The 27325-nt window shown below is 43.3% G+C and overlaps 1 protein-coding gene across 2 annotated transcripts in view; it reads left to right on the forward strand.

Moving 5' to 3' along the window:
- LOC124718874 (protein spindle-F) overlaps positions 1-27325 on the forward strand; it is a 132645-nt gene that overhangs the window by 13159 nt on the left and 92161 nt on the right. For both annotated transcript variants that reach the window (XM_047244511.1, XM_047244512.1), the window contains exons 2-3: positions 2002-2339; positions 10144-10468. In XM_047244511.1, coding sequence (XP_047100467.1) covers positions 2073-2339; positions 10144-10468 — 592 coding nt within the window. In that variant the 5' untranslated portion in view covers positions 2002-2072. The remainder of the gene's footprint in view (positions 1-2001; positions 2340-10143; positions 10469-27325) is intronic.

Consider the following 27325-nt stretch of genomic DNA (forward strand, 5'->3'; position numbering starts at 1 on the left):
CATTGTTGTGGAAAAACAACCGTACCTGTACGTAGGCTCCAATCGTGAATGGGTCACACCACTCCCAAAGGTATTTTAAAGCTACTGACAACTCTTTCCCTGGGCAATGAACTTGCTTTAACTGTTCCGGTATTTTGTCGATAGCTAATGGAGATTATTTTAAGGATGGGTCTCAGACACTCGTCTGCGATCATTTTAGAAGAGGTGCCGATAAGGTAATTGTCAGGCGTGCTCGTACTGAATGTTTGTACTCGTCACATCAGGAATGTTTTCAAAGTGAGATTGCAAAAATTTCATGCATCTCTCCAGTTAAAACTTGTGGACTGAGAGTCTGTGGTCCACAGATAAAACTGCTTCCTGGCATTTCGTCTCAGACTGGAGACATATTCTGAGGTAAAATGGCTTCTACTACTAAGGTTTGAGTGCATAGAGAACTTTGGAGTGATATAGAATTTTATTGAGATAACTCACAGTTAGACATGTCATTTTGTAGCAAACAACCTCATTTCACTTAAAAGTGTAGAGTGTCTTTCTGGTTCAGTGTGACAACCAGTTTTGATGTGACAGACATCACATTGGTAATCAGTTTCTTCCTAAACACATCATAGCTAATTGGGCATAACTTGTGCAATGGCAGCGCAGATTCCAATTTGCGTATTGGCTAAATTGTTTGGTAAAGGAGAACTTATACACAGTCTTTAATGAAACCCCAGAGAAAGAAATCCAGTGGTGTTAAGTCTGAGGAGTGAAACGACCGTGCGGCGGGTCCTCCGTCGGCAGTCAGTCGACGGGGGGAGCAATTACCGAGGAAACCTTGAACGTCTGTGAGGAAATGAGGTGATGCACTGTCTTGCTGGTGGCGACCGTCCCATCTCGGTCATCTTCATTGATCTGTGGATTAAAAAGTTTTCAAGCATATTCAGATACACAATACCAGTGACAGTTTTTTCCACAAAGAAGGGAGGGCCATACACTTTGTGTTTGTTAAGGGCACAAAATACATTAACTTTGGGGCTGTAAGGAACATGTTCCAGGACTGCGTGTGGATTTTCGCTGCCGCATATTTTGCAGTTTTGGATGTTCACCGTGTCACCGATACGTAGTGGCGACTTGTCACCGAACGTTATTGTGTTCGGGAATGTCTCATCTTCCTGTATCCGATGTAACATTTTCACACACAGTTCCCCACGAGCAACCTTATCTACGTCACTGACGAGCTGTGCCACTGTGAATCTGTACAGTTTCAAGTGTAGACGTCCACGCATTACTCACCGAACAGTCTTTTGTGAGACACGTGTTGTGTCAATTCTTGTGGACTGTGGGCAAAGCTCTCCCTAACCCATTCGACATAATCGATGACACTTGTGTGACCCGGCTATATATCGTGTCACAGTGAACGACCCGCCTGAACAAAGTTCTTGTGCAGAGAGTAAATGTCAGGGGTGCTCAGAGGTTCTTTAGCATATTCGGTGCAAAATTAACACCCTAACAATTGTCGCAGAGTTCGCTCCGTCTAACTGAAACACGAAGCGAGCGTACTATGCACTGGTCAAAGTAGCCATTTTAACCGTGCTTACGCTGGTGCTCCTGGTGGCAGAATGGAGTACTGATGCACTATGTGAATCAGACTTGATGTTGAAACTTCCTGGCAGATTAAAACTGGGTGCCGGACCGAGACTCGAACTCGGGACCTTGCCCGCGAAAGGCAAAGATCCCGAGTTTGAGTTTCGGTCCGGCACACAGTTTTAATCTACCAGGAAGTTTCATATCAGCGCACACTCCGCTGTAGAATGAAAATTTCATTCTAGACTTGATGTTGTTTGCTTCAGAATGACACATCTACTGATTCTGTAAGTTATCTCAAAATATTTCTGATTCATTCCAAAGTCGTAAAGTCCGTTCGACTCTCTACGAACATCGACCACGACCTCTCGGTTCGGAAATTGTAACTGGAGAAGATGCTGGCTGTTAAAGCCTACATTATTCGGTGCACCCGTTCAGTGTCCCAGGTAGCAGCTGTCGCCGTGTCCCGCACCGGGTGGCAGGCAGGCGGTCCGGCCGTGCGGGAGAAAATGAGTGCGGAGGCCGGCACCGCTCGTGCGGGCGGCTGCGCCGAGCGTCCCGGAACGCCAGGTGCGGAGGTGCAGTGCCCGCAGCAGTACGCCGTGCAGGTGGCCCTCGTCACGATGAAGGAGCGCTGCCAGAAGCTGCAGGAGCGCCTCATCTCGCTCGAGAAGGAGAACGCCACCCTCAGGGCCTCGTCCACTGCCACCGACGGCAGCGCGAGTGCCGGCAATGGCGCCCCCGCGTCTGCCGTGGAGGCGAAGCTTCGAGAAAAGGTGTGTGGAGATGAGTGTAGTCGCTACTTTTGAAGTTTGGAAAGTAATTAAATTTGTAAAAGAAATTGCTTTTGGCCCCTAATCTTGACTTTATTTTCCTGCACAGTACATTTTGAGCTGTGGTGGCTCATCTTCTGGGGTTTGATCAATCTACATAAATTTTTTTAAGAGAGGTTACCACTGGTACTGTTTAATGTACATTGAGTATTACAAGGGTAGTTCTGTGTTCTATAATGTACATAAAACGAAGGCAGAAAAGAGAATTACTTACTGTTTCCAGCAGTGGTTACATAATTTTTAAGGTGCCCTCACATGTTCAGTATGTAATGTGCCGGGTTGTTTCCTCACCCGGGGCACCACATGTAACGTGCCGGGACATGTCCTTGTATTAGTGCCTCTTACATTTTGTTCACGTCACAACCGGATGTACTGGTACTGAAACATTTCCTCACCCAGTAGATAGTGCGCAGTGTTCTCGACCTACCTTGCTCTGTTTATTCAATATTGTCTTCCCGGTAGCTGTGTCCGTCTCACCTAAATCACACTGAAATTAAGAAGCCAGGATCCTAGGTTAAGTTTTCCAACATCAAAAGTCAAGATCATATTCATTGTTGAACATTTATGTCAACCATAGTGCGATTTATTTGTTATCACTCACACACACAATATTCGTGTGAGCAGGCCTCTTATACTTAATCGTCACATTAGGTAGGTCAAAAACTTCCAGTCTTTAACAAAGTTCACAATTACAATTACCGAAAAATTAACCAACTTGCCGGCACTTTTGCTCAAAGACAATCTGACCGAGAACTAATTGAGAACTGCACCAGCTCGGGCCTTATATAGACGAGTGCTCGAATATTTGACTATTTCTGTTAATATATTATAGTTTATAATTTCCCAGGGTTAAAATGATCCTTTCTAATTGGTTTTGAAGTTGACTATTGGGTTTTATTATTTAAATAACACGAGTGAGCTGTATCAATTTAAATACGCGGAACTAACTTGTGCATTCGCCTTGGGAATTCCCGACTTATAACCATGGCAGCCCTTTTGAACAATAATTTTTACATATTCAAATTTACTTAATTCTTAATTAATGCACTTACAACAGTTGAGACTGGAGTTTTTTACGTAGAAAAATAAAGGTAGCAAAAGTATCGAAACAGATCTCAGAATTATTTGGTAGTTTGGTCACAATTGGCACTGAAAGTCATACAGGCTACAGATTTTAAATCTTAATATCTATTTAACTAATAGGCTTTAGGTTAATTTAAACACTTTGCTGGAATCAGTAATATTTAGGCTTTCTTTTGGATGCAGTCTTATAGCTGAATTTGATCTACTAGCTCACTTGAATTTTACTTAATATGTATTGCACAATATACGTCATTGTCCATAACTGTTAATAGTATGCATTTCCAATAAAAGTGATTAGCTCATTACTTTCAGAATAGACATTAGAATGTACTGAAATAATAGACTTTACCAGGGGAATTTTATTTAAACTATTTCTGAATTCTGTACTATGAGGCTGAAGGTCACAGAATCTGTAGTCGGAATCTGAGTAGTGAAAATGAAAAAAAAATAAGTTCATTGCTTAACTAAGTTACTGAAGGATTGTAAAACCAAAACAGGATAGCAGTGGGCAACCCTGCTTCGTTACAAATACTTCTGTTAAGATATTGACAGTTTGCCAATATACTGACCATCTGATGGTGAGCATTGATGTACTGTCAATACCAGAAATATTATATTGATCAGCCCGAAAATATTCTCTGGTTTGACAGTATTTGCTGTTCAGTTGTTTAGAGTGTTTCTCGAAACAGCCGTAGACTGCTAGTGTGTATCACAGAACTGCTGTCTGCATTCCACTTCTGATCAGTCTTGAATTCACATGGTAAGTTACGTAGAGAAATCAACATACAATTAATTTGCAGGTTATTGAATGCTACAGGACTAGTTCTCGTCTTTGAATTAAACGTCACCATATTAATGGAACAGGAGCAAAAACCTTGATGGGTATCAACAATTACTAGACATTTATTGCTCGCAGTATGTAGAATCAGAAATAGAATATATGAAAAAGAAGCAAAAATAGAATATTTGAAAAATAAAATTAACACACTGATTACAAATTTCCTCAGGGCACTGAAAAAAGTGGAGAATAGCAAATGCTCAGCTTCTGGAGTGTCAAACATTTTCACACGAAAGTCCTGGGTTTTCGATTTTTACCTCTATCATATTAAGTAATTTGTGATAAAGTGTAAGAAACCTTTCAGATAAGTAGTTCAGATTTCCATCAACAGATTCCTTTCATTTAACTACTCGAGAACGAATTTCATGTATTTAATTGTTTTTGGTGTTTGCTTTTGATAGCCAATGCTAATATAACTATGACACTGGCTTTCTTCTGGTTCGACATGTTGAATTCACAAAATTGTATCGCCAACTGAAAATAATGAGAATATTATTGATCATGTTATGGTCACAAAATATGTTGAAGGTTTGACATTATGCTGTTCACAGTATTGTTTGTTCTTGCGGTCTTCAGTCCAGAGATTGATTTGATGCAGCTCTCCATGCTACTCTATTCTGTGCAAGCTTCTCCATCTCCCAGTACCTACTGCAACCTACATCCTTCTGAATCTGCTTGGCATATTCATCTGCCACTTTTCGTTAATTAGGGTCAACTGCCACTTTTCTCACCATTCAGATATTTTTTCTAAATCATTTTGCAGTTTGTTTTGATCTTCTGATGACTTTATTAGTCGATAAACGACAGCGTCATCTGCAAACAACCGAAGGTGGCTGCTCAGATTGTCTCCCAAATTGTTTATATAGATAAGGAACAGCAAAGGGCCTATAACACTACCTTGGGGAACGCCAGAAATCACTTCCGTTTTACTCGATGACTTTCCGTCAGTTACTATGAACTGTGACCTCTCTGACAGGAAATCACAAATCCAGTCACATAACTGAGACGATATTCCATAAGCACGCAATTTCACTACGAGCTGCTCGTGTGGTGCAATGTCAAAAGCCTTCCCGGAAATCCAGAAATACGCAATCGATCTGAAATCCCTTGTCCGTAGCACTCGACACTTCACACGAATAAAGAGCTAGTTGTGTTTCACAGGAACGATGTCGATGTTTTCTAAACCCGTGTTGACTGTGTGGCAATAGACCATTTTCTTCGAGGTAATTCGTAATGTTCAAACACAATATATGTTCCAAAATCTTGCTGCATATCGACGTTAATGATACGGGCCTGCAATTTAGTGGCTAACTCCTACTACCTTTATTGAATATTGGTGTGACCTGTGCAACTTTCCAGTCTTCGGGTACGGATCTTTCATCGAGCAAACGGTTGTATATGTTTGTTAAGTACGGAGCTAATGCATCGGCATACTCCGAAAGGAACCTGATCGGTATACAGTCTGGACCAGAAGACTTGCTTTTATTAAGTGATTTAAGTTGCTTCACTACTCCGAGGATATTTACTTCTACGTTACTCGTGTCGGCAGCTGTTTTGTTCGAAGACATTGACAATACCAGAAATGAGAAGTGGGATTGTAAGGAAGATGTCATTTTCTTTTTGTTTCTTTACGATGTGATTGCTTTGCCAATATCGAGTACTGTAGGGTGTCTGCTCTGTAGCTGTTACTGGCATTTGCAATAGCTGTTTGTATTATTATTTCAATTTCTTGTTTACATTTATCTTCACGAGATGCAGCTAATGGTAGAGATTGAAAGGAGAGTTCTTGATGCTGTAAAACTTGGCTCGCCCAAGTAAGGAAGTAGACTCTTGCAGTAAACAGGACACAGTGTGGCAGTTCCACCAGTCTCACTGCAGGTGCACAGACAGGCCTCATAATTTGACTGGATGCGTGTCTACAAACACAGCTAAAAAAAAAAAAAAAAACCCTCAATGACACTAATTGCCACCTATAACATTACAGGATTAGCAAATATTCAGGAAGTATTAGTAAATCTGTTGAAAAATATTAGAATAGACATTGCTGCTATAACTGAAACAAAAGATATTGAAGGGCAATAAATATATAGACGACGACATGTTTGACAATGGGCCAGCTGCACCAGAGAGCCTGTGAAGATCTACAAACACTGAAGACAGTTAATAAAATATTAAAACTACATTAGCAATAGAACCACAGTGCTCACCAGTCAGGAGGAACGATGAAATCTTGCAATGATTTGAGTCTTGTGTACCGGAAGTGGGAAAAGCTGACGATTCCACGGTTTTTTAAAGCCCGCTTTCATCATTTAACGTGCAAAACCATTATTCCTGTGTACCGATAAATCCCACACTACAGGCAATTAATGCCAGTGTACAAAAGCATACAAAACTCTTTCACTCACATTACTGAACTTAATGGACCTGTTGGAATTCACATTCTCACACAAATATTTCAAATTCAATAGTAAACTCTACAAACAAACAGATGGTCTAGCAATGGGCTCGAGCCTTTCCGGATTGTTAGCTGAAATATTTATAAACAATTTAGAAGACAAAGTTTGTAATTTTAAATCACCACCTCTTCGAAAACACTGTGTACTACTACAGATATGTAGACAATACCATCATTTTAATCAATGTAATGTAACTGATCAGTATAATGTAACTACTCTACAAGCGGCAGCAGGAGATTGCACACGTAACAGGTTATTCTTTCGCAAGGTTTCAGAGCCAGTGGCTCCTCTTTCTGGCAGAAGAGTTGAAGAGGAAGGAAAAGGACTGAGAGGTTTAGAAAAAGAGGTAGATTTTGGGAAAAGTCACCTGGAACCGTGCATCAGGGGGGACTTACCTGACGGGATGAGAAGAAAGACTGACTGTTGGAGGCTGCACCGGATGAAATTTGAAAACCTGTGAGCTTAAAGGTGGAAGACAGGGTAATATGCGAGACTGGGATTATTGCCTAAACATCGTACATAACTTGAGTGTAAAGCTATGTGGAATACAGGCAACAGGATAGCGAAAAACAGACAGGTCAGAAAATGAAAAATGTAGGAAACTAAAACAAAGTTAAGGAGTCGTTACTGTGAAGAAATGCTGAAATCAAAGAAATTAACATAAATTAAGGTTAGCTGGGTGGCGAGAATCGAGGACGTGTTGTAGCGACACCTGTGGAGTTCTGAGAATCTGGTGTCTGGCAGAACAACCCAGATAGCACGTGTGGTGAAACACGCACCGGGGTCACAGCTGTCATTTGTAGAGCGTGCTTTGCAACAGGACATTGCGTGTTGGCGGCATACGCCTTCTGCTTCTGCCCGTTCGTCCTAACTGATAATTTGGTGGTAGTAGTGCCGAAGTAACAGGCCGAACAGGGTTTGCCAGCTGTTATGTAAACACTGTTCAGCTACAACGTGTGCTGCCCGAGTGCCACATGCATCCTCCTTCGTTAGTGTGGGAGTCAGATTTGTTAGCAGAGCTGCTAAGAGATTGCAGAAACGCTTCCTGAGGTTTTTTTGCTCTGACATTTCTGCCAGAAGAGGTGACTACAGCTGTTAAAACTTCACTTCCTGAGGGAAAAATAAACTTTTAAATTGCTGAAAAAATTCAGTTTATCTAACAAGTTTCAGAAAGAAGTTCTCAGTTTAACAGTCTTTCTGGCTGTTCTAACAGGTAAAGTTTATTTGCTATGTGGAGTATCTTTACATGCATGTGTGTATGTTTACACAGTATATCACCTTGTAATATATTTATGTGCTGTTGACAGGATTAGTAGCAACCTATTTTCAAAAAAATGATGTAAACTGATAAAACACCTGAAAATGAGCCAGCAGGGCTAGAAATGCGTTGCGCGTTAAAATGGGATTTCGCGACTGCAGGTGGTTTGTTTTCTTTTTTATGTAAGTGTAGGACACTTGAAGCATGAAAACTACCATCCTAATTTTACTGTACTTTTATTTTATTAATCCAGTCAAAAAACTTTGTGGACTGACAGTTTTGTCTCCAGTCGTACAGAAGGCTGAGTTCAGCTTCTTCATTGTCTCTATTATTCCCTCATTGCTCCTGTTCTTTCCCAATGCATATTCGCTCAGGCATTTAAATTTATCCACCTTTCACACGGTGCCTTTCTGGACTAGAGTCTACATGTTGTTGTTGTTGTTGTTGTTGTTGTCTTCAGTCCTGAGACTGGTTGGATGCATCTCTCCATGCTACTCTATCCTGTGCAAGCTTCTTCATCTCCCAGTACTTACTGCAACCTACATCCTTCTGAATCTGGTTAGTGTATTCATCTCCTGGTCTCCCTCTATGATTTTTATCCTCCACGCTGCCCTCCAATGCTAAATTTGTGATCCCTTGATGCCTCAGAACATGTCCTATCAACCGATCCCTTCTTCTTGTCAAGTTGTGCCACAAACTCCTCTTCTCCCCAATTCTATTCAATACCTCCTCATTAGTTATGTGATCTACCCATCTAATCTTCAGAATTCTTCTGTAGCACCACATTTCTAAAGCTTCTATTCTCTTCTTGTCCAAACTATTTATTGTCCATGTTTCACTTCCATACATGGCTACACTCCATACAAATACTTTCAGAAACGATTTCCTGACACTTAAAACAATACTCGATGTTAACAAATTTCTCTTCTTCAGAAATGATTTCCTTGCCATTGACAGTCTACATTTTATATCCTCTCTACTTCGACCATCATCAGTTATTTTGCTCCCCAAGTAGCAAAACTCCTTTACTACTTTAAGTGTCTCATTTCCTAATCTAATTCCCTCAGCATCACCCGACTTAATTCCACTACATTCCATTATCCTCGTTTTGCTGTTGTTGATGTTCATCTTACATCCTCCTTTCAAGACACTGTCCATTCCGTTCAACTGCTCTTCCAAGTCCTTTGCTGTCTCTGACGGAATTACAATGTCATCGGCGAACCTCAACGTTTTTATTTCTTCTCCATGGATTTTAATACCTACTCCGAATTTTTCTTTTGTTTCCTTTAGTGCTTGCTCAATATACAGATTGAATAACATTGGGGAGCGGCTACAACCCTGTCTCACTCCCTTCCCAACCACTGCTTCCCCTTCATGCCCCTCGACTCTTATAACTGCCATCTGGTTTTGGTACAAATTGTGAATAGCCTTTTGCTCCCTGTATTTTACCCCTGCCACCTTTAGAATTTGAAAGAGAGTATTCCAGTCAACATTGTCAAAAGTTTTCTCTAGGTCTACAAATGCTAGAAACATAGATTTGCCTTTCCTTAATCTATTTTCTAAGATAAGTCGTAAGGTCAGTATTTCCTCACGAGTTCCAACATTTCTGCGGAATCCAAACTGATCTTCGCCGAGGTCGGTTTCTACCAGTTTTTCCATTCGTCTGTAAAGAATTTGCGTTAGTATTTGGCAGCTGTGACTTATTAAACTGATAGTTCGGTAATTTTCGCATCTGTCAACACCCGCTTTCTTTGGGATTGGAATTATTATATTCTTTTTGAAGTCTGAGGGTATTTCACCTGTCTTATACATCTTGCTCACTAGAGTCTACATAATGTGTACCATTTCAGATTGTAACAAAGTGTACGGGACTCGGCACACGGGCTGAAGTTTGGATCGCGGCTTCTGTCCTCTAATGGCGTACCTCTGATACAAGTGCAGGGCTCGGGTCCCTTCTTTTAATTTATGCTAAAATGTGTAGCAAGTGGAAAAGTGTGTTCGATTACTTTGACAAAGTACTAAAATAATACGATGCTGTTTTCTGGTGTTTCTTGTGCCGTGTGTCTCGATAACAATTTCTGTTCTCTAAAGGTGTCACTGATCTGTGCACAGGTGGTGCACCTACAGAGCCAGAAGTCCCACCTGACTCACCAGATCTTCATCGTGGCGTCGGAGAACAAGAAGCTGTTCGACAGACTGTCGCGTCTGACGGAGGCCAACCGCTCCCTCGGCAGTCACCTGTCCCGTATCTCGAACACGCTGAACAGGCACGACACGTCCGTGTCCGTAGATTTCAGCGACTCGGTGTCCGTGTCGGGGGAGAAAGTGACGACGGAAACGGTGGCGAACGCCGTGTCGCGGTCGCTGTCTCCGTCGGACCTCAGCAGCGTCAGCCTGCGGCCTGAGCCCGAAGGTGCCAGAACTGCTGGAGAACGAGGTTAGTAGAGTTTAGACTGGTAATGTGTGGAGTATGTTTTCAGTGGCTCAAAGGACTATTTAGGTTAAAAAAATGCAGTGTGTCGGCCCGACAACGAGTGTTCCTCACAGGCGAGGGTATTGTCGACAGTGCTGCAGGAAATGTGGCGGAATGGCTCTCTCGTTCTCTGTATACGTAAACGAACTCGACGCACGGGACGAGTAGTAATCTGCGACCGTGTACGGGTGGCGCACAGCGTTTGGGAAAGTGTAGCCTTTGATTGTAGGAGGATACAGGATGTCTTGGACAGAATTGTTATTTGTTGTTTATGCTAGATGTAGAAAAATGAGAGTTAATGCAGATGAGCAGGAAAAAAATCTATAGTGTACAAATACAGTGTGCTTCTTCAAATAGTCAAGGGAATTAAATATCTGGGTCCAGAATGAGATTTTCACTCTGCAGCGGAGTGTGCGTTGATATGAAACTTCCTGGCAGATTAAAACTGTGTGCCGGACCGAGACTGGAACTCGGGACCTTTGCCTTTCGCGGGCAAGTGCTCTACCAACTGAGCTACCCAAGCACGACTCACGCCCCGTCCTCACAGCTCTACTTTTGCCAGTACCTCGTCTCCTACCTTGCAAACTTAACAGAAGCTCTCCTGCAGACCTTGCAGAACTGGCAAGGCAAAGGTCCCGAGTTCGATTCTCGGTCCGGCACACAGTTCTAATCTGCCAGGAAGTTTCATATCAGCGCACACTCCGCTGCAGAGTGAAAAATCTCATTCTGGAAACATCCCCAAGGCTGTGGATAAGCCATGTCTCCGCAATATCCTTTCTTTCAGGAGTGCTAGTTCTGCAAGGTTCGCAGGAGAGCTTCTGTAAAGTTTGGAAGGTAGGAGACGAGATACTGGCAGAAGTAAAGCTGTGAGGACGGGGCGTGAGTCGTGCTTGGGTAGCTCAGTTGGTAGAGCACTTAACCGCGAAAGGCAAAGGTCCCGAGTTCGAGTCTCGGTCCGGCACACAGTTTTAATCTGCCAGGAAGTTTCAAATATCTGGGTGTCAGGCCTCAACGTGACATTAAATCGAGCGAGCATGTGAAGTCAGTCATAGGGAATGTGAATGACTGACTTTGGTTACTGAGAGACTTACAGGAAAGTGTAGCTCATCTTTAAAGGAGGTACATAACACTTGCGTGACACCTCCTCGAGTACTGGTTAAGTATTTGAGATCCTCTGCAGGACAGATGAGGGGAATATATTGAAGCAGTTCAGATTTGTTACCAGTAGGTTCGATTAAAACGCGAGTATTGAGGAAATGAAATGAAATGAAATGAAATGGGAGTTTGGGAGAGAAGGTGATCTTTCAGCAAAATGCTATGGAGAAAGTTTAGAGAACCAGCATTTGTGGCAGATTGTAGAACACGTCTACTGCCACCAACGTACATCTTGCGTAAGGACTGCAAATACAAGATAATACTGATCAGTGTCCGTACAGAGGCAGATAGACTGTCGTGTTTCTGTCGGTCCGTTTCCCAACGGTATAGGAAAGCGAATGACTTCTACTGGAACACGGTACCCTCTACCGTGTACTGTATCGTGACTTCTGGAGTACGTATGTAGACGTAGATCTTGTGTGTGTTTGGCAGATCGTATGTGTGTCCACTTACTATAATTTAGAATGTATGTGTAGATTTACAATAAAATACATTCTCTTTGAAAACATGGCTCCATGTTTGCCATTTAAGTAACTGGATTTATTTATTTCTTAATTGTAATCTACATCAAAGTCTGATAGCATATTCAGTTCACAAGAAAGGCTGTCGGATATTTTCCAGCACGTGGCAGGGATGGTACAGCAACAAGTGGTATATGATGAAGAAACAAAGTCAGTCAGTCTTGGTTCCAGGTCTTGGTTACAACCAAGACAGTTTGTTTCTTCACTCTTAAAATATTTTTGTAGCTGCATGCTTTGCCTGTTTCTGTGCAGTAGTCAGGTTAAATTGTACGTCGCAGAGGCCATTTATGTTCCTGATTTTTTTTTTTTTTTCTTAATGAATGGTACTGTTATTTCCAAATAGTGTCTGATTCTTCACAGAAGACTTTGTAAGCGAGTAAAAGGCCATTCCGTGTCAGGTGATCTAATTTTTGAGAAAGTTCCCACATGACAATCACAGATTTTGCTGAAATTCTGTTTGAACATTCGCACATGTTCTCAATAAACATTATTAAAGTTTCACAATCACTAATTCAATACTTTCGGAGATATTGTCATTTCTTTGATGCCACTGTGCAGGTATCAACAATACACCATGAATTTTGGGCAACTTTGAGACATATCTCCAACAAAATTTTCTTGAAAGAAACAAAACTAGGCCATCTTGTACAACTTATTACACTCCCTTGAGTGAAATATAATAATAATAATAATAATAATAATAATAATAATAATAATAAACCCCGTGGAAGCCTGGGAAAAGAATAGGCCTCCGGTATGTTCTGCCAGTCGTAAAAGGCGACGAAAAGAACAAACCACTAATAGGGCTAACCCCCCTTCTAGTGTGATTAGTTGGTTCAGGACAGAACTAAAGAAACCTCGGACAAGCGCTGTCATGGTCGGGGACGACGCTTGAACCCTATGCCCGCCCACAATGGTAACGACACTGCTAGCCAACTGGAAAATGATTTAAATCCAAATAGAGGTGTTTTGCGGGATATGCTTCCTGCAACCACCCTAGAAGGAAAACAAAGACAGAGGATGAGATGGTCAGATGAAGTTAATCGACACCTCATGTTCTGTTATTACCAAGCAACAAACCTAGGAACCAACACAACTGGATACAGATCACAAGTATACACAACATTTATTATCAGATACCAAGAATTAAAATTTTTAACAGAACGACTAGCTGATCAGATCCGTGTAATAATCAAAAATAACAGGATATCCCAATCAGAATTAGAAAACATCAAACAACAAGTACAACAAATACTGGAACAAAATAATGTGCGTCAGAAGAAGAAGAAAATACAGTAATGGACTCAAACATCCCTGAGCAAATAAACAAAGAACAACACGCATCAATTAAACAATCGGAGGAAAACGAAATCTTAAGACAGCCACCAGAACAAGCACAAATAGAACTCGAAGTAACACACATGTTAGATATAGAATAAAAATTTCAACTGACATACATAGAATACAAAGACACAAATACAGACATTAGACCATTCTTGCATAGACTGCCAAATAACCCACAAGTTGAAACAACAATAAAAACTATCAATACAATCATACGCAACAAAATAAATGAAAACACAACTATGGAAGAGTTACAACTACTGGTTTATATAGGAGCACTCACTACACTAAATATACACACTAGGCAGAGATCAAAACCAACCAACACACAGAAGAAACCCACAAAACCAGCATGGCAACACAGGCTACAGATCAGAATAGAAAAACTGAGAAAAGACATTGGACAGCTAACACCATTTATAGGAAATGAAATGTCAGAAAAAAAACGAAAAAGGTTAGGTAAAATCTCACAACAAGAAGCGATATAGCAATTAGATGAAAAGAAGCAGAAATTACAAGCATTAGCCAAACGACTCAGAAGATACAAAAAAAAGTGAAAATAGAAGGAAACAAAACCAAACATTCAACACAAACCAAAAGAAATATTACCACACAATAGATAACACACACATTAAAATAGACAATCCACCAAACATAACAGACATGGAACACTTCTGGAGCAACATATGGTCAAACCCAGTACAACATAATAGGCATGCACAGTGGATACAAGCAGAAACAGATACATACAAGGTGATACCACAAATGCCTGAAGTGATAATTTTGCAACATGAAGTCACCCGAGCAATTAATTCTATGCACAATTGGAAAGCCCCTGGAAAAGATAAAATAGCAAATTTCTGGCTAAAGAAGTTCACCTCAACACATTCACATCTAACTAAATTATTTAACAATATAATGGAAGGAAACATTCCACGTGGGAAAAATTATATATAAATACAAAGATGAGGTGACTTACCGAACAAAAACGCTGGCAGGTCGATAGACACACAAACAAACACAAACATACACACAAAATTCAAGCTTTCGCAACAAATTGTTGCCTCATCAGGAAAGAGGGAAGGAGAGGGGAAGACGAAAGGAAGTGGGTTTTAAAGGAGAGGGTAAGGAGTCATTCCAATCCCGGGAGTGGAAAGACTTACCTTAGGGGGAAAAAAGGACAGGTATACACTCGCACACACGCACATATCCATCCACACATACAGACACAAGCAGACATATTTAAAGACAAAGAGTTTGGGCAGAGATGTCAGTCGAGGCAGAAGTGTAGAGGCAAAGAAGTTGTTGAAAGACAGGTGAGGTATGAGTGGCGGCAACTTGAAATTAGCGGAGATTGAGGCCTGGCGGATGACGAGAAGAGAGGATATACTGAAGGGCAAGTTCCCATCTCCGGAGTTCGGATAGGTTGGTGTTGGTGGGAAGTATCCAGATAACCCGGACGGTGTAACACTGTGCCAAGATGTGCTGGCCGTGCACCAAGGCATGTTTAGCCACAGGGTGATCCTCATTACCAACAAACACTGTCTGCCTGTGTCCATTCATGCGAATGGACAGTTTGTTGCTGGTCATTCCCACATAGAATGCGTCACAGTGTAGACAGGTCAGTTGGTAAATCACGTGGGTGCTTTCACACGTGGCTCTGCCTTTGATCGTGTACACCTTCCGGGTTACAGGACTGGAGTAGGTAGTGGTGGGAGGGTGCATGGGACAGGTTTTGCATCGGGGGCGGTTACAAGGATAGGAGCCAGAGGGTAGGGAAGGTGGTTTGGGGATTTCATAGGGATGAACTAACAGGTTACGAAGGTTAGGTGGACGGCGGAAAGACACTCTTGGCGGAGTGGGGAGGATTTCATGAAGGATGGATCTCATTTCAGGGCAGGATTTGAGGAAGTCGTATCCCTGCTGGAGAGCCACATTCAGAGTCTGGTCCAGTCCCGGAAAGTATCCTGTCACAAGTGGGGCACTTTTGTGGTTCTTCTGTGGGGGATTCTGGGTTTGAGGGGACGAGGAAGTGGCTCTGGTTATTTGCTTCTGTACCAGGTCGGGAGGGTAGTTGCGGGATGCGAAAGCTGTTTTCAGGTTGTTGGTGTAATGATTCAGGGATTCCGGACTGGAGCAGATTCGTTTGCCACGAAGACCTAGGCTGTAGGGAAGGGACCGTTTGATGTGGAATGGGTGGCAGCTGTCATAATGGAGGTACTGTTGCTTGTTGGTGGGTTTGATGTGGACAGACGTGTGAAGTTGGCCATTGGACAGGTGGAGGTCAACGTCAAGGAAAGTGGCATGGGATTTGGAGTAGGACCAGGTGAAACTGATGGAACCAAAGGAGTTGAGGTTGGAGAGGAAATTCTGGAGTTCTTCTTCACTGTGAGTCCAGATCATGAAGATGTCATCAATAAATCTGTACCAAACTTTGGGTTGGCAGACTTGGGTAACCAAGAAGGCTTCCTCTAAGCGACCCATGAATAGGTTGGCGTACGAGGGGGCCATCCTGGTACCCATGGCTGTTCCCTTTAATTGTTGGTATGTCTGGCCTTCAAAAGTGAAGAAGTTGTGGGTCAGGATGAAGCTGGCTAAGGTGATGAGGAAAGAGGTTTTAGGTAGGGTGGCAGGTGATCGGCGTGAAAGGAAATGCTCCATCGCAGCGAGGCCCTGGACGTGCGGAATATTTGTGTATAAGGACGTGGCATCAATGGTTACAAGGATGGTTTCCGGGGGTAACAGATTGGGTAAGGATTCCAGGCGTTCAAGGAAGTGGTTGGTGTCCTTGATGAAGGATGGGAGACTGCATGTAATGGGTTGAAGGTGTTGATCTACGTAGGCAGAGATACGTTCTGTGGGGGCTTGGTAACCAGCTACAATGGGGCGGCCGGGATGATTGGGTTTGTGGATTTTAGGAAGAAGGTAGAAGGTAGGGGTGCGGGGTGTCGGTGGGGTCAGGAGGTTGATGGAGTCAGGTGAAAGGTTTTGCAGGGGGCCTAAGGTTCTGAGGATTCCTTGAAGCTCCGCCTGGACATCGGGAATGGGGTTACCTTGGCAAACTTTGTATGTGGTGTTGTCTGAAAGCCGGCGATGGGGATGCCGGTTTTCTCACTTTAAAAGGAACGAGCAGTGGTTAGGCCACGGTGGACCATATGAACATTTTTATACAATTTTACATCAGTACATTAATGTTTCCACATTTACTGCCAACTACATTAATATTCAGTGCACTATATCTTAAATCGGAGGTAAACTAACACGTCAATAGCATTATGCAATAAGAAGACTTACTAATAATTCTGTTTAATATTGAATCTATACCAAAAAATATCATGCAAACTGATGTGAACTTTACCAAATTTACACAATGTTATGGTGTAAAACCTGAAGGTTACTTTATATGATGTGCACTGCAGCTGTTGTGCAACAATTTTACTTCCGTGATTTTCACTGCCTTGTATAGTTTATAACCAATTTGATTTTTTAGTTTACCAGAAACAGACTGAAATATGTCACAGTGAGTTGTGACAAAGTTTAAAGTTTTTTGAGTTGGTCGGACTTTGTCTCACTTCCTAGCCGTCGAGACTTGTGATATTGTCTTCCTCAGAGAGTACCAAACAATTCTAGAACATAATAAAAGATGCCAGATTTAATTTGAGTACCAGTGAAATATGGCCTGTTTTCAATGCACCTGCAACTAGTTATTTTTTAGGTCCTTATATGCTTGTACTGCAAACCAAATCTAGTTTTTAGTTGGTTTAGGACATGGTGTTTCTAAAGAATTCAGTGTAAAAGAGTTTGCAAGAGAATTTTTATAAAATCGGCCAAAAGTAGCCATTTCACCTGTGCCACCAGCAAATACAACGAGGGAAAAATAAAACCTCGATAGGAGCCCTAATCCCTCGTATCTTATCTCTGTGGTCCTTACGTGCAGTTTTTATATTTGAGAGGGAACGGAATCGTTCAGCAGGCAGCTTCAAATGCAGGTTCTCTAAATTTTCTGAATAGCGTTCCTCAAAAAGAATGTCACCTCCCTTGCAGGGATTCCCATTTGAATTTCCGAAGCATCTCGATAACATTTGTGTGTTGTTCGAGCCTGCCAGTAACAAATCTAGCAGCTAGCCTCAAAATTGCTTAGGTGTCTTCCTCTAATCAGACCTGATACAGATCCCAAATACTTGTGCAGTACTCGAGAATTTATACGGTGGCATAACTCGCCAGACCAGCAGCAGAACAAAATTACCAAACTTCATTTACAATTGCAACGCTATGACCAGCAGCGGAGGCAATGGTAAACTATGCTCTAACACCAATTCGTAGCTGTCTGTAGCAATGGCAGATTGCATACTACATATTTGATTATCTAATTCTGTACTGCGACACAAATTTATCGGTCTTCACAGTGTTAAATCGGCAAAAATTGTTGAAGAGTTCTGCCTGTGTCACCGGTCTCCCATTGCTGTCTTTTTTTCTTCTTGAGCTTTTCCTGTTGCCTTGAAAATGAGATGCCAAGGTAAATGTATATATTGTGGATGGCGAAACATCCGATGTTCTGTTCTTCCAGATTTACTTGTCATGTACATTGGTACCAAATTGGGATAGAAAAGCTCTTGCGAGTGAGTGAATAACAACAATAATAGGAACAGTGTATAACAAACTAATAATGAATGAATGAATGAATAAATAAATGAAGTTTATTTTATAGAACCCAGTACGTTGTCCTCGATGGTTAGTGTTCATCTGAGGTGAGGGTACCATCTGGAGTGCCCCAGAGAAGTGTGGTAGGTCCGCTGTTGTTTTCTATCTACATAAATGATCTTTTGGATAGGGTGGATAGCAATGTGTGGCTGTTTGCTGATGATCCTGTGGTGTACGGGAAGGTGTCGTCATTGAGTGACTGTAGGAGAATACAAGATGACTTGGACAGGATTTGCAATTGGTGTAAAGAATGGCAGCTAACTCTACATATAGATAAATGTAGATTAATGCAGATGAATAGGAAAAAGAATCCCGTAATGTTGAATACTCCATTAGTAGTGTAGTGCTCGACACAGTCACGTCGATTAAATATTTGGGCGTAACATTGCAGAGCGATATGAAGTGGGACAAGCATGTAATGACAGTTGTGGGGAAGGCGGATAGTCGTCTTCGGTTCACTGGTAGAATTTTGGGAAGATGTGGTTCATCTGTAAAGGAGACCGCTTATAAAACACTAATACGACCTATTCTCGAGTACTGCTGGAGCGTTTGGGATCCCTATCAGGTCGGATTGAGGGAGGACATAGAAGCAATTCAGAGGCGGGCTGCTAGATTTGTTACTGGTAGGTTTGATCATCACGCGAGTGTTACAGAAATGCTTCAGGAACTCGGGTGGGAGTCTCTAGAGGAAAGGAGGCGTTCTTTTCGTGAATCGCTACTGAGGAAATTTAGAGAACCAGCACTTGAGGCCGACTGCAGTACAATTTTACTGCCGCCAACTTATATTTCGCGGAAAGACGACAAAGATGAGATAAGAGAGATTAGGGCTCGTACAGAGCACATAGGCAGTCATTTTTCCGTCGTTCTGTTTGGGAGTGGAACAGGGAGAGAAGATGTGGTACGAAGTACCCTCCGCCACGCACCGTATGGTGGATTGCGGAGTATGTATGTAGATGTAGATGTAGATCGTAGGAGGAGGTTGAGGATTGACAATAACTGAAAGTAGGCTGACCTTTCAGTTGGCATAATGCAAAGTTTTTGTTAACTTGTGTTGCTGAATTCCATTCTGCCTATTTGGTGAAAAAAAAAAAAAAGAAAACAAACCTGAAACGATACATAGTGGTAGTCAGAAATCTGAAGCATCAATTATCCTTACCCTAGCTTACAAGATGACCACGGTGCCACGGAGCCAACTTGACAATGTTTCGTCTAGCCGGGTGGTCATTTATGCAGACATTTGGAACACGAAAAACAAAACCAGTTTAAAATTAAACACGGGATCTCCTTCGTGGCGTGTAAAATCTAAATTTACAATCTCGATGTCGTGCAATGCGATAACTTGTCGGATTACTTACTCGGTGCAGTAAGAGAATATTGAGATAAGTTCGCAGGACCACTCGGTACTGATCTCGTAAATGAGTGAACGATCACGAGGTGCCAAACATCGTCAGCAATATTACCGAGCCTCAGCTGCGCTAGCAATATGGAGAACTTCACAAGCGGCACACAGTGTCCTCACTGCTATCCCCAGCCTGCTCCAGTGGAGCTGCACTATCAGATGTCCACCTAAGGGACAGCTGCGAACCGACAGCAGATTATGCTATTGAAAAATACAAATTAGTTGCTCACTTATCCTGTTTGGTATGTGGTGAAAGCTTATTTTAATAAAATAGAAAAAGCGTGCAAAATGACCTTGTCCAAAAATTAATAAACAGTAAGTAAACTTTGACCTCAGACAGACTGTATCTCTATCCACTCTAGTGTCATACACAACTAGAATATCAGGAATGCCAACAAAATGTGGAGATATTATGGATAATAGACTAATACATCGATACTGCACAGTAATAAATCAGATTGTGGATTCACAGGAAAAAATTGGATGTATGCCTGTTGAACCAGAAACTAAACAGAAGAAATAGGCAGATGTGGAGTTGGGCATTTTCTTGCATTTTTCACCCTGCCGCACTACTGTAGGCAATGCATACTAACAAGATAGCTCACTATTTCCATTATCCCGTATCGTGTGCTATCGAGATGACGAATGGGATACAGATTCTTGTCGCGAGACAGTTTCTTCGAATTCGTTCGGAGACACTCTCGTTTTGTTTGTGACGTAACACGGTGTTCGCAAAGCAGGCGACTGTGGCTACTCCTGTGGCGTTACCGGGAGTCTAATCACGCAAACTACTAAAACTTGTCACTTGGTCGTAACAGTTAGCAGCTCAGTTACCGTATTAGTGAAAGGAAGTGATAAGGTGTGGCTTTTGCAGCAAAATTGGAACTGATTTTGGAAGCAGCTACTGTTTTAAAGTGAGCACTTTACAACTACAGGTGAATCTCGTTACACACAATAATTATGTTCCGTGGAATTGCCGAGCGTACTAAATTCGCGTAAATCGAGAGTAATTTTACGTGTAATATGGGTCAGATTCTCACTTCCTCATATACTGAGTATGAAACAGCAGAATTTCTTCATACTTCCACCGAGAATTACCATTGTCACCTTTCTGTACTGCATTTTAATGCAGAACTGATACACTGAAAAATATAATGCCAAAACACACAGCAATACGCTAAAACCATCTACGACCTAAATATCCTCTGGATTGTGTACCTCTGAAGAATCTGACGGTGCCATTGTCAATTCAGTTGCCGTAACGGATTACCTTACGTGCAATTTTTGTCACGCGAAGTCTCGGAATGAGAGTTTAGGGCAGGACCGTCCAGGCTGCTCTACAGAGTAGCACGATACTGCTCTTTGCTCTGGCTCCGTCGGAGCTCTGTGAGCCGGAGCACAAACCACTCGACTGTTCGCTTGACGGTGATAGCCGAGTGGTGCTGTGCAAAGCTGGCTTATTCTCCTTTTGTGGAAGACTGTGGTGTTGTAAATAGAAGACAGTGTATGAAATTGTTTACTCAAAAGTAAATTAATACTGTGGTAAGTAGTTTGGGATATGCATACTATAGGAACCGTAAAGAGGAACTACAGTTCCAATTAAATGTGTTGAACATTTAATGAAGACACTTATTACAATAGTCTTAATGTCAAACAATTTTCAAATTCGAGGAAGCATTGCCAGTAAGTAATGGAGGACAAAATGAATGTAAATACACACTAAATGTGAAAATTAATGGATGGTGGCAAACTGGAAGGCAAAACCAGGAAATTCAATAACAAAGAAGATACACGAAATTAATCCATCTCAATTTTCTGTTACTGCTTTCTACATTTTTTTACTTTTCTTTACACAAGAGCTTTTTACAGTATGCCGATCGAAACAGACTGAGCGACCGCGCCGCATCTCTGTGAAGTTACGGGTAACGCTTCTGTGACAGATGTTTGTAAAAGCCACTTAACATCTTTCTACTCTGATAGCTTCTTCAAATTCTGAATCACACTGAAGATATACAATTTCCGTTTGGAGGGGTGGCTTACAGAATCGATATCTGTAGAGTATGGGGTAGCAGAAACTACTAAATCTGTTTCAGAGTCTGAAATATTGGTGAATCTTGTTTCAAATTCAGTAGGCAATTTTCTTGAAAGATCTGTGTACTGTCCAGAATCTACATAAATGGCGATGTTTGTGAATGCTGACAGTTTTGGAAATTAAGAGATGTTTCTAGCCTCCAGCTGCCTTTTCCAGAGCAACAGTTTCATCTCGAATGCCTTCATTTTGTTGGAGAAGTGAGTGACGAAACTGTCCTTCCCTCGAAGTAATACACACAAATCTCGAAGATGCCCTCTCGCATCAGTTAAAGCTGAATCACAAATCTGTCGCCCAACAGTTCAGGAACACTTTCCCCCATCAGTTACTTGAATAACGATATTTCTTGTAGCAGTTCCGTGAAGTGCTCCAGAACTTTAGCACAATTGAGCCAGCAAACCTGACAGGGTTAAGGTAATACAACCGACATTGTCCAGAAATGCTTTGAACGTGCGACGGTCGAATCCTTTTGCTCGAATAGAATCGGTGATTTTCACAACAGAGTACATTATGTTACTCAATTTCATGCTTTCGGAATGCAAATGGTTATGTGAATCAGACGGTGTATGGTGATAACCAGAAGATTGTGATCTTTAATTTTTTTCTGGACACGCTCTACTAAGGAACTTATTTCACCAGTCACAACTGGAGAACCGTCTGCTGCTGCGGAAGTTAGTAATTACCACGACAGACCGAACTTCTCCGTAACTGCTCTGAATGCGTCAAACGTGTCTCGTTTTGTCCTCCAGTGGGATGAGATCTAATATTTCCTCACAAACTTCCAGCATTTTGTGTATTGTTCTGATGGAAATTACCAGCTGTGCTGTGTCTGTCGAGTCGAGAGAGTCATCTAAAGACAGACAAAAAGCGACACTGTCTTTAATATTCAGTGTCGGCTGAGCCTCGAAATCTTCTGCCGATTCTTCAGCTCGGCGCATTACGGTGGCTCGAGAAAGCGACACGGGCCATAGCTGTGGAAGCAGTTGTGGGCGCAGCTCTCCTGCTGCTGTTACGAGGTATTCTTTAATAAATGCACCTTAAGCAAATGGTTCCAGGTGTGCAGCTATCTGATTAGAAATGTAGCTTTTCTCACAGGATGATCGACATCCTCCAAACACCCCCCAGGGGGTCCACAACTCTTTTGTGGATATGTGCGTGGCGAGCACGGGACCTTGAGCTAGTGCCACTCTTTCCTTTCTGGGCTGCATACCTTCCTTTCCCACATCCTTCGCCATCCCCTATCCTCCTTCCTTCCCCCGCCCCCCTCACCACCACCTCTTCCCTTCCCCTTGTCCCCCTGTGGGAGTATGTTTCGTGCCTACGTCTGGAGATGAACGCTTGTAACTGTAAGACAGTCTCTCTTCTTTGCTTTCTATACTGGAAAGTCTCTGTCCTCCCTTTGTCCTTCTCTTTTCCTTGCTGCAGCGTTTGAAACCTCTCTTCTTTCCTTTTCTTTGTTCCTCCCTTTCTCTTTCTTTCCTCCCTGTACGTGTCTGAAGGCTGACCCGCGCATTCCCACGTGTAGCCGGTGATGGGGTAACGCGTAATTCCCCCACCCCGGGTAGACAGGTAGGACACGTACGTACCCCCTGGTAATGGGCAAGCCCAGGGAAGGGTGATTACCCGAGCTGGTACCTTCCGAACGTGCTGATTCGTCCCTCTGTTCGTTTCTCGGGGAGGTGTGACCTGAGGTGTGAACAATCACCTAAGGCAGTAGTGTCCTCAGAGAGGGTCCCCACGAGGAAGGAGAGCGCCATCGGAGACGCCGGTAATTGTGGGGGATACTTTTGCAATGGTTTCCTCTACGTCTACAATTTCTGCTCGCAAGCGAAAGTTAAATGAGTCTCTTCCATCAGTGCCACAGTTCCTTTTTGTTTCTCGGTCAGCCGAAGGTCAGCCCTTTTCCACAGTCAACACTTTCATTATTCAGAAAGGTGTCGACGCAATTGCAGGACCTGTAAAGTCTTGTTCCCGATTATCAACTGGCACCTTGTTGTTAGAAACAGTCAGTGCCCTCCAGGCACAAAAATTGCTCCGAATTTCACTTTTACACACCCTCCCTGTCCGGGTGGAAGCGCACCGCACTTTAAATTCATCACGCGGGGTGGTTTATACACGCTCACTCGACGGATTGTGACGGATTGTCCGACGAGGAAATTCGAAACTACCTGTCTGACCAGGGCGTAATGGCTGTACATAGTCACGAAAAGGGTTGACAAGGACTGTGTTCCAACCCGTACTATTTTCTTGACATTTGACAGATTTCTACTTCCATCGAACATTAAAGTGGGCTACGAGAGAATTTCAGTTCGCCCTTACATCCCCAACCCTATATGTTGCTATCGGTGTCAGCAGTTTAATCGTACCAGCCAGTTGTGTTCCAATCCGGCCAGATGCATTACGTGTGGCAAGGATACACACGAGGGTGCTTGTCCACCTCCATCCCCTCGTTGCATCAACTGTATGGGTGACCATGCTGCTTCCTATAGAGATTGCCCCATTTTCAAAGATGAACGGCTTATTCAGGAAATCAGAGTGCTCGTAAGTTATTCGCCAGTCTAAAGCCCACTGTGCCTCCAGCAGGTAAATACAGCACTGTCCTTGCATCTCCTCGGCCTACTAAGGAGGTAGCCTCGCAGACTTGCGACCTCACCTTTAGTGCCACGGTCGTCAGATCAGCCAGCGCAAAGATCGCTCGTTTGACTTCCCCACTATCACCTGCTCACTCTCTGGCTCACCCTTCATCGGCTTCTGCTAACTCACGAGCCCCAAAATCAGACACCTGGACATACAAAAAAGAGCCTACTCGCGAAGATTTTTTTATGTACCCCGACTTCACAACCGTCGATTCCTCCCTCATCTCAATGTCTGTTTCCAAGAAGGCTAATAAGAAACCCAGTTCCTCTCCTTCTCCGCCACGGCGTGTCCCATCTACAGCACCACCTGGCGGAAATCGCCCTCGGCCGTCTTCTGTGTCGCCGAGGCGCACTGCTGGCGGCCGATCGACCGGCCGATCGCTGGTGGCAGGAGCTGCCCCCGATCGACCTGTGGATCAGGGTCTTCTGCTTTCGGCTGAATGCCGTTTCACGCTCTTGGCAGTTGTTGAGTTGAGAGCAACCGCGGTACAATTCTTCCCTTTTCTGTCCACCCTTTGTCAATTATCCATTGGAATATCCGTGGCATTAGAGCCAATCAGGATGAATTGTCGATCCTCTTACGATCCTACTCACTGGTCATCTTCTGTCTTCAGGAAACAAATCTGTGTCCCCACAATTGCTTTGTTTTCCTTTCCCTCATTTTCAGTGAGTCCAGTCTGATGTCCCCTCTGTTAATGGCACTCCAGCACACAGGGGACTTATGATTCTTCTCCATGATACTGTCCATTATCACCTATCCCCTTAAACAGTGCCTTCCAAGCCGTTGCTGTCCGTCTTTCCCTTTCTGGATACACGTTCTCTCTTTGTACTGTATACATTCCATCGTCCACACCGAATGCGAGAGCTGATCTCCTTCATCTCCTTGGTCAGCTCCTGCCCCCCTATTTGCTGGTTGGGGACTTCAATGCCCACCACCCGCTTTGGGGATCTCCGCGAGGCTTCCTATTGATTGACGTCTTCCACCGAGCAGATCTTGTTTGCCTCAACACTGGGGAACCTACATTTTTGTCTGCCTCCACGACAAATTTCTCTCATTTGGACCATTCGGTCGGTACTGTTCCGCTAGCTCGGCGCTTTGAATGGTTTGCTGTTGCTGATACACACTTGAGTGACAATTTTCCATATGTCCTTCAATTGCAGCCACTACTGCCATCTACGCATCCGAGATGCTCGAAGTTTGCCCGAGCCGATTGGACACTTTCTTCGTCTCTAGCGACATTCGATGACCGTCACTTTCCTACCGTCGACGATCAGGTCACTCGTGTTACAGAAGTTATACTTACAGCTGTGGAACGTTTAATACCTCGCACCTCCGATTTGCCCTGGCGCCCCCAAGTTCCTTGGTGGAACGAGGCGTACTGTGACTCAGTACGTGAGCAGCGACGTGCTCTTCGCGTTTTCCGCCACCATCCTACTTCGACCAACTGTATCCACTATAAGCAGTTACGTGCGCGATCCCACCGCGTCATCCGCTATAGCGAGAATGCAAGCTGGGGCTTCTGTACTAGCTCTTTCAACACCTTCACTCCCTCCTGACAAGTTTGGAGTCAAATTTGACGGTTATCTGACGCGCCTAGTTTCTCCCCGATCTCTGTGCTCACTGTAGCGCATGTTACCTTAGTGGACCCTGTCACACTTTCTAACTCATTGGATCAACACTTTGCTGAGATTTCAAGTTCTTCAAATTACCCGCCAGCCTTTCTCCAAAGAAACGTGCAGCGGAAGTGCGACCTCTTGCTTTCTCTTCTCAAAATAGCAAAAGCTATAATACTGTTTTCTCCATATGGGAACTCCAACACGCTCTCTCTTCTTCTCGCTCTTCCACCCCAGGACCAGGTGGTATCCACATCCAAATGTTGCTGCATTTGTCATACCATAGTCTGCGTTACCTCCTTCGCCTTTATAATCGAATTTGGACCGACAGTACTTTTGCCAGAAGGTGGCAGAAAGTTATCGTCGTCCCTGTTCCGAAACCTGGAAAGGATAAACATCTCCCCTCTAGCTATCGCCCCATTTCTCTCACGAGTAATGTGTATAAGGTTTTGGAGCGTACGGTGAACTGCCATTTAGCCTGGTGGATGGAGTCCCGAAGCTTTTTAACACCTGCCCAATGCGGATTCCGAAAGCGTCCTTCTGCAGTTGACCATATTGTTGCTCTCTCCACTTATATCATGAAAAATTTTCTCAAGAAACTCCAAACGGTAGCAATATTTTTTGATCTGGAGAGAGCATACGATACCTATTGGAGGACAGGCATCCTCCGCACTGTTCTCTTGGGGCTTTCGAGGTCGGCTGCCCATTTTTATTCGTGAATTTATGGCAGAGCGCACATTTAAAGTGTGGGTGGGCTCCGTACTGAGTGTTGTACTGCTTGCCATTGCCATCAATCCAATTATGGATTGTCTCCTTCCTGATGTCTCGGGCTCCCTCTTTGTGGATGATTTTGCGATCTACTACAGCTCTCAACGGACCAGCCTTCTTGAACGACATCTTCAAGAATGTCTCGATCGCCTCCACTCTTGGAGCATCGAAACCGGCTTCCGCTTTTCTCCCAGCAAGACCATTTGTGTCAATTTTTGGTGTCATACAGAGTTTCTTCCACCTTCCCTACATCTAGGCCCTATCAACCTTCTGTTCGCGGACGTCGCTAAATTCTTGTGTCTTATGTTTGACAGAAAACTGTGCTGGTCCTCCCACGTTTCCTATCTTTCGGCTCACTGTCTGCGATCGCTCAACACCCTCCGTGTCCTGAATGGTACCTCCTGGGGAGCGGACCGAGTGGTCCTTCTCCGCCTCTATCGGGCCTTAGTGCACCCAAAATTGGACTATGGAAGCATAGTTTACTCCTCTGCTCGGCCGTCTGTTCTTGGGTGTCTCGACTCTGTCCACCACCGTGGATTGCGTTTAGCATCTGGAGCTTTTTACACCAACCTTGTGGAAAGCCTTTATGCTGAG

Source organism: Schistocerca piceifrons, chromosome 10 (genome assembly GCF_021461385.2).
Source record: "Schistocerca piceifrons isolate TAMUIC-IGC-003096 chromosome 10, iqSchPice1.1, whole genome shotgun sequence".
In the NCBI taxonomy this organism is placed as follows: domain Eukaryota; kingdom Metazoa; phylum Arthropoda; class Insecta; order Orthoptera; family Acrididae; genus Schistocerca; species Schistocerca piceifrons.